At 43.1% G+C, this 7,778-nt stretch overlaps 1 protein-coding gene across 1 annotated transcript; it reads left to right on the plus strand.

Moving 5' to 3' along the window:
* The first annotated feature begins 203 nt into the window (after positions 1 to 203).
* On the plus strand, positions 204 to 826 carry Gvqw3 (GVQW motif containing 3). Its single transcript, XM_028770584.1, is given in 2 exon segments — positions 204 to 438; positions 441 to 826. Coding segments are annotated over 2 exon segments (621 nt in total).
* Positions 827 to 7,778: the final 6,952 nt, after the last annotated feature.

Consider the following 7,778-nt stretch of genomic DNA (forward strand, 5'->3'; position numbering starts at 1 on the left):
TGTGACCCGGTTAGTGCCAGTTTGCCAGCCGCACACCTCGACTAGACGCTAAGGGCAAAGGCTCAGAAAAGCAATAACTTCCCTGGTGGCTTCCAGAGGAGCAGGAATAGTGACGTGATTAGGCCAGCAGCACCCTAGAGATTTTTACTTCAGGCTTCTTACAGTTGTGGCCTGATAACGTTCCTGTATGATTTTGTGCCAAAATGAATGACCGCTATTTAGAACAAAGAATTAATATCAAATTTTGTGTGAAATTGAACAAGTCTGCAAGTAAGACGCATCTTTTAAAAGAAGCTTGTGGGGATGAAGAGATGTCGAGGGCTTGAGTTTTTGACTGGCACAAAAGGTTTAAAGAAGGGTGGGAAGATGTCAGAGATGAGGCGTGAAGTAGCTGTCCAGTCACCCACAGGACGGATGCAAATATCCAGAAGGTCAAGGACTTTGTTCGAACAAGCAGTTAACGGCGAGGACAGCTGAAGAATTAAATTTAGATAAAGAAACCATTAGACTCATTCTGAAAGGAAACCTAAACATGAGAAAAATGTCTGTCAAAGTTAGAGCGAGTATTTTGAAGGATCCGCCTAAACTTGGGAAGTTTGAATGCCCGTCTGGTCATATAAAGGAAATTAGGAACGCTAGCTTAAATGTGAGGGAAAAGATACCAAGTTCTGAGATGTGAGGTTATCTGTAGCAGAAAACTGATGGGGAAATGTCTCTACCTGAGTAGAATCCTAGAAGCCATTCCCCTGCCAGCCAGCCTCTGCAGGGACCATCCTCAGCAAGCATCCCCGCCAAGGTTGCTCGTGATTGGTTCACATCCTGGTGAAAGGAGCCTGAGGTCGAGAAACCTGGCCAAGAAGCTGTCTTGAGCTGCTTTTCATCTGTCTTTTGCTCCTCCTTCACACTTGGTCTTGTGAAGTACTAAACTATGGGGTCCTCTTCTTGCTGTTCTCCACCATTTTGGAGGGCTGTGACTATTGACTTCTGGTTCTAGCTTGTTCTTGATTTGTTTGGCTTAACAAGTTTTCCTCTCTTCAGTGTCTGCACCTGCGCTTGTACTGCCCCAGAGGATCATGACAGTGAAAAGCAGGCTAGGAGTATTAGTTCTGTGCCCAGGGAGTCATACTCTTCTAAGAGGACCCCCAAAAGAAGTCTGACAATTTCAGCCTGCTTCACAGTCAGGGCCTGAAAGTTTTGGTAGAGAAGGCATAGACACGCCGATTTATTGAGTGATGTGTTCTAGCCCAAATGATTCAGGCTTGACCACTAATACTTTTCTCACAGAGGTCCCCCTGACAGGAAAGCTAGGTTTGTTTCATTCTCCTGTGCTTCAGACCACCATTCTTTTGGGTGTTTCTTCTGCCACAAGAGAAAGATTTGACCCTAGAACATTTTAGCCATGAGACTAGGGCCAAGACCATGAAGTCACATGAAGAGATCAAATATTTTGCTTCTTCTCCTCTCCCCTTAATTTTATGCTAGCTGTTTATGAGTTGCTACCCCTATGTCTACAGATACGTTTATAATAACTCACTTGTTTGAATAGTTAATTTGCCATTGCCTGCCCCCAGCAGGCTCTACAAATGGAAACAGTTCCTAGAAAGCTAGGTCTTGTCTCACAAATATATTATTTGGCAAGAATTTTAAAAGAAGACTGGAGAGATGGCTCATCAGTCAAGAGCACTGGCTGTTCTTCCAGAGGACCCACATTCAATTCCTAGCACCCACATGGCAGCTTACAACTAACTCCAGTTCAAGAGGATCCAACATCCTCACACAGGCACACATTTAGGCAAAACACCAATGTATATGAGATAAAGGTGAATAAATTGAATATGCATACACACACACTTCAAAACAAAAAGCCCTCTTAAAACAAGTAGCAACTTATAGACTTCTACCTGCTTAGTTCCAAGATCTCTGCTATACAAGATCAAGAAATCTTCCTGTGTGATGAAGGCCTGGATCCTCCACAAGTGCTTGCCGCCAAGGGAACCACACTTTTAGAATGAAGTTAGTCCTATTGCAGTATTATTGATACATTTGTTAATCTTTGCTCTGGTCTTTGCTGTAATCATTGCAGAACTGTGTTCTTGGGCCCAGCATCCCACAACCACCACTTCAGGTCTTATATCCGTCTTGTTTTACTTAATTATTTTTTTTGAGACAGTCTATGTAGCACCAGCTGGCCTGGAACTCCCTGAGATCCACTTGTCTTGGCCTCCCAAATGCTGGGATTAAAGGCATGTGCCCCAACTCCCAGTTCTCACTTATTATAAAACAGGTCCTGAGAGAAGTTATTTCTGTGTTTATTTCATCCTGTAAATAGGGCTAGAGTGAACCTGGCACCAGTGTTGAAATTCAAGGTGCCAGAAGTAAAATGGTCCCTGTTAAGAGTTTAGACACAGAAAACCCAGAAGCAGGTAATTAGGAGTGTAAATTCAGATTGTTCTAAATGCTTTCAAGAAGAGGGACACACTTTATCACCTGAAGTCATGTCCCATGAAGTTGTCAGATGACGTTTTAGCCCATTACTGCTTTAAAAGGCTTTCCCAGAAATAGTGGCAGCAGGATGTCTCAGGTTTGGGGGAAGTGTAATTATTACCCTAACTTAGTTCGAAGCACTTTGAAATGGCTGTACACTGTCACTGAACCCAACAGAGAGCATAGTGATCTAAGTGACAAAAGAGTTCCCACCTAACAGTGCTTCTGAAATGCCTGCCTGCTGTCCCGTCCTGTACTTTACTTTGCAGCTGTCTTGGGTTCATAATCTGGTAGACACAGATCCAGCCATGGTCCTATATCTCAGAGTTTTCTCTGTGTCCATGTTGACACTCGCTTTATTCTCGTCTAGCTTGCCCTTGTTCTCAGATTCCCTGTTGTTTGTTTCCTGATTCTGGGCCACCCTTCCAGGTGTGTCTGCTCTGGGTCTTTGGTGTGAAGATCCTTGAGGTTTTGGTATGCATTTCCACTCACACAAGTCTCCTTACTGATTTTTGAGCCCTTCTTCCTGCTCATGACTTAAGCTGTGGTCCAATTGGAGCAGAGTTCTTCAGCCCTGGCTCTAAATTGTCTTCCTATATTCAAGAAATGGGATAGGGAGGGATGGGAAAGAGGCTAGTGGCCAAGCCCTGCCACCATTAGCAAGCCCAATATAACAAGTATTACCAGTTCCTCATGGCTTGGTTACCCCTAGAACCTGAGTCAGTTTAGGAGGACTAGGTCCTGCGAAGGAGAGACACCCCATCTCTGATTTTGTCTGTTCTCTTCTTCTCCCATCCTCTAATCTTGGTTCTTATGCTCCCCAAAGTAAAGACCAAAGAGTCACCTCTTTACCAAATCTGTGACTTGGAAAAAAACACAAAGATGGTAGTCTCCCGAATTTTGTCCCTGGCTGAGTGACTAAGATGGCAACATCAAGATGAACATGGTGGTACACACCTGCAGTCCCAGCAGTAGGAGGCTGAGGGAGAAGTGTGGGTTCAAATCCATCCTGGGAAACATAGTAAAGACCCTGTTTCAAAAAAAGAAGGGAAAAAAGGAAGCTCTCTCTTTAGGAAGAAATGTTGTAGAAATGTATCCTGTTTTCTAGAGTGTTCCTTTCAGATCCATTTCCTGTTCTTAGTCCACATTTGCTGTGGAGATGCCTGGAAGAATCTGGATGGAAAATGACTTGAAGACAGTAAGGAAGCAGAGTGCTGTTGGGGAGCTGCCACTGTGCCGCACACACTGCTCAGTCTGCCTGCTGTTTCCAGATGTGCCGCCAGCATGTCTCGCTAGGCTCTGGGGACAGTGTCTCACCAGGTCCCAGGTTACTCAATGAGCACGAGCCTGTCTTAGGTTTTGAACTGTGTGCCTGTTCACACTGCAGTTGCAGTCTCCAGGTGAAGCTTCAGTTTGCTCAGCCCTCCTGGATTTTCTAGGCTTTTGCATCTTATCCCAGGCATCCATGTATTGCTATGTGGTTTCTGCCCTGTCCAATCCCAGTAATGTGGTGCAGCTTGTATCACACTTCACCCCATATTAACAAATTCGATGGGGGCCTTCCAGGGATCCACTTGGGCCTAATGCAGTTGTCAGCAGACTGTGTATAGGAAACACTATATTTTGTGAGCCATCCAGTCTCTTAGTACAAAAGCAGACAGAACTCATATGGAAACAGATGAGTGTGGCTGCGTTCCAGTGAAACTATAAATGGATCTTGGAATTGGAATTTCATAGTTTTCATTAAATATTTTGATCTCCTCCCCCAGTCATTTTTAAATGCAAAAAAAAAAAAATTAGGTGGGGACCAGAGACAAAGAGTGGTAAACTACATTAAGTGTGGGCCATAGTTTGCACGTCCCTACCTAGTGTGCATAAAGTATGTATATGAGAGTAAAATACTTTATAACAGGTGAGTGATTGTTTTCCACTGATAATACTGTCCATGCCAAGTCAGTCTGGCATCGTCTCACAACTTACTCCCTAGAAAATATGGCACATTAGAAAGAGTATGAGGCCAGGAGAACCCGGGCTTGGCCACATTCAGATTCACAAAATGAATTTTATTGTTTTTCACTAAAAATTGTATTAAACAAACTGCCTCTACATTATTCCTGTGGTTTAGCTCAAAACCTATTTGGCAATGCTGAAAGTGATGCAACGAGCAGTAAGAAAGAGAACTTTAGTCATTTCAGAAATGCCTTGACCGCCGGGCGGTGGTGGCGCACGCCTTTAGGCCCAGCACTTGGGAGGCAGAGGCAGGCGGATTTCTGAGTTCGAGGCCAGCCTGGTCTACAGAGTGAGTTCCAGGACAGCCAGAGCTACACAGAGAAACCCTGTCTCGAAAAACCAGAAATGCCTTGACCATGGGCAGCATTTGAATACATTGATGTCATCACCTATTAAAGCATGTGCTGTAGATAGAGGTGACAGATTTCACCACACTATATTTTTTGTAAGTTTATTAAAAAACAACTGTATAAATGACTGTGACCAGTGCTAGGGTGTGTCCTTTTAGATGAGTCTGTTTGTATTTATCCTAAATAGAGCTTTACTGTGTTGCCTTCACTGGAACTGTTTTTCCATTGGTGTGGTAGACTTTCAGGATTGAGCAGACCTTTACAAGACTGCTTGATCAGAAAGTCAGTGTTTCCCAGGAACCAGAAGTGACCAAACCCTACGGCAGCCACCTGAAAGAAGATCCTGTGTTAATTCACTCAACAGATGTGTACTGAGTGCTGCATATGCCAGGCACTGTCCTACATGTGGAATACAGCAGTGGGCAAAAGTGCTCCCAGCCTTGGATTTGGCCATATGACATCTGATTGTCTTACTGTTGAAATCTGCTGTCTCGAGTCCTCACACTAACTCACTGTTAACTGCATACCTGGAAATAGAGATGACCCTCGCCATAGGCCTCTGTGCCAGAAGTCACTATGCCTCTCCAATTTCATTAATAACTCAAGGACTATATGTTCCACTTAAATTTTATTATCCTTTACACAGATCCATATTGGTAGAAAAAACATGCTGGCAGTGTTAGAAGTGTAAATTGGCAACAGCTTTCTGAAAGGCAATTTGGCAGTATCTGTGAGGAGCTTTAGAAATGTTTGTGTCCCCTGATCCTCTAAGTCCACTTCTGGGAATCTGTCCTAAGGAAACAGTCTAAAATACAGGCAAAATTTATGCTTAATAATCTGAAAGTCTAACAGTGGAAACTGGTTAAATAAATTACAGTCTGACTATAATAGGCTAGTATGCAGTCATGCTAATGAAGAGTATTCCACAGCATAGTGGAAATGCTTGTGATGTTTAAAAAGAGATAAAAATTATATGCATAAATTTTAAAAAGTTGAGGTATTTTATTTTTAAAGATTTATGTATTTAACATGTGTGTGTGAGTGCTCTGTCTGCCTGTACACCTGCATTACAGAAGAGGACATCAGATCCCCTTATAGATGGTTGTGAGCCATCATGTGGTTGCTGGGAATTGGACTCCAGATCTCTGGAAGAGCAGCCAGTGCTCTTAAAAGTTGACCTATCTCTCCAGCCCCCTCACCCCAAAGTTTTTAAATGCCTAGAAAGGAATTGTTAACTTTTGAGTCGTTGAAGTTTATTTTTGTTTATATGCTTTTAAAAGATATTTCTCTAAAATTAGTACAGTTAAAATAGCATCAAAACTTGGCGGCTGAAAGATTGAGGCTCCACCACTAGTTGGATTCATGAATAATTAACTGGCTTGGTCACATGGAGGCTGCATGGTATTGTGTTGGCAGCCAGAATGGGACAGAGAGGAAAAGGACACACACCCACACCCTGACTGGGACCTCTCAAAAAGCCAGCGTGGCTATGAAGACACAAGCGGCACACTGCTAGTATATAGCCCTAGGGAGGAGAAAAAGAGACTTTCTGGGAAGTCTTTGAGCCTCCACAGAACTTCTTCAGTGCTAAGAATAGCTTTCAGTGTGCTATTAAGTCTGCTGCCACCCTTAGGTCATGCAGTTAACATGGCTTCGAGCTGTGATATTTGTTTTAGATTGAGAAAACTACATGCAAATCATAAGACATTTAACATTGTAACTTAAAGAACTCTTGAGGTTCAAAAGTGTCACTTCATTGCTCTCCGGAATTCCTGTACATGATTATGTTGTGGTATTTTTTAAGACTTATTTTTAATTATTTGGGGGTGGATGGGTATGTGCATATGAGTATGGGTGCCTGTGACAGACAGGGTGTAGGACAGAAAGGGAGGTCAGATCCCCTGGAGCTGGAGTTAAGAACATTGTGAACTGCATGCACTGGGTGCTGGAAACTGAACTCAGGCTCTCTGCAAGAACAGCAATCTCTCTTCACCAGTGAGCCATATCTTCAACCCGTATGCTGTAGAATTTTAAGTGACAAACTATGTAGCTGATGTCTCCCCAGAGATGCAATTAAAATGTACACTTTGTCATTGCTTCGGTAAAATGAAAATGTTTGATGTATCACCTTAGTAAACTTCCAAGCCCTTAAATGAATACACAACATAAACACTATGCTTTAGAGTTGTGCAGGTTATTTATTCCATGAACTGTATGAGTACACCTCAGTGCTTAAGTGTTAATCCTGCTGTGTCTAGAAAGAGTAGGGCTGGGGCTCAGGCTTTCCTTCTGGCTCCTCAGCTGGCCCTGGACTGAATGGTTTATTTGCACCCAGAGTACCTCAGTCACTCATTTGTAAGGGAAAAAAAATACCATACATCTTATGGCATTGCCCATTTCTCCCATTCAACAAATACTCCATCCTTATATGAGCCTGACACTGTTCTAGGGAGAGCATATGGTAATACACAAAAAATATTTGTACACATACATTTAAGTGAGGGAAATGAGGCTGAATAACACGAGGCGCAGGGCAGAAGACCTGGCACATAGCTAAGTGCTCCATTGTCTTACAGCTCCTAGGTACTCTACACCATGGTAGAAAGCAGCAAAAAGTGTAGCCCATTCATTACCACATTCAGTCTCTGGCTAGTTAGTACCTAAGCCGGTTTTGCTCAAGACAAATTCTTACATGCCCTGTGATTTGGACTGTACTTCTAGAGTGACAGATGAATGCAGGTGGGACCCACGTCCCTAAAGGTGACCTTTTCTGGAGCTAGTTGTTAGGAATCTTTGCATGAAACTAGATGGAAGGTGTTAGGTCCACAAACGCAGTGTTGTTGCCCTCTAAGCACAACCTAGACAATCATTTTAATGGTTGCTCTCTTTGAGAAAAACCACACTCTAGAACACGAGAGAAGCAAACAGTACTTA

Source organism: Grammomys surdaster, unplaced genomic scaffold, assembly GCF_004785775.1.
Source record: "Grammomys surdaster isolate TR1022 unplaced genomic scaffold, NIH_TR_1.0 203, whole genome shotgun sequence".
NCBI lineage: Eukaryota > Metazoa > Chordata > Mammalia > Rodentia > Muridae > Grammomys > Grammomys surdaster.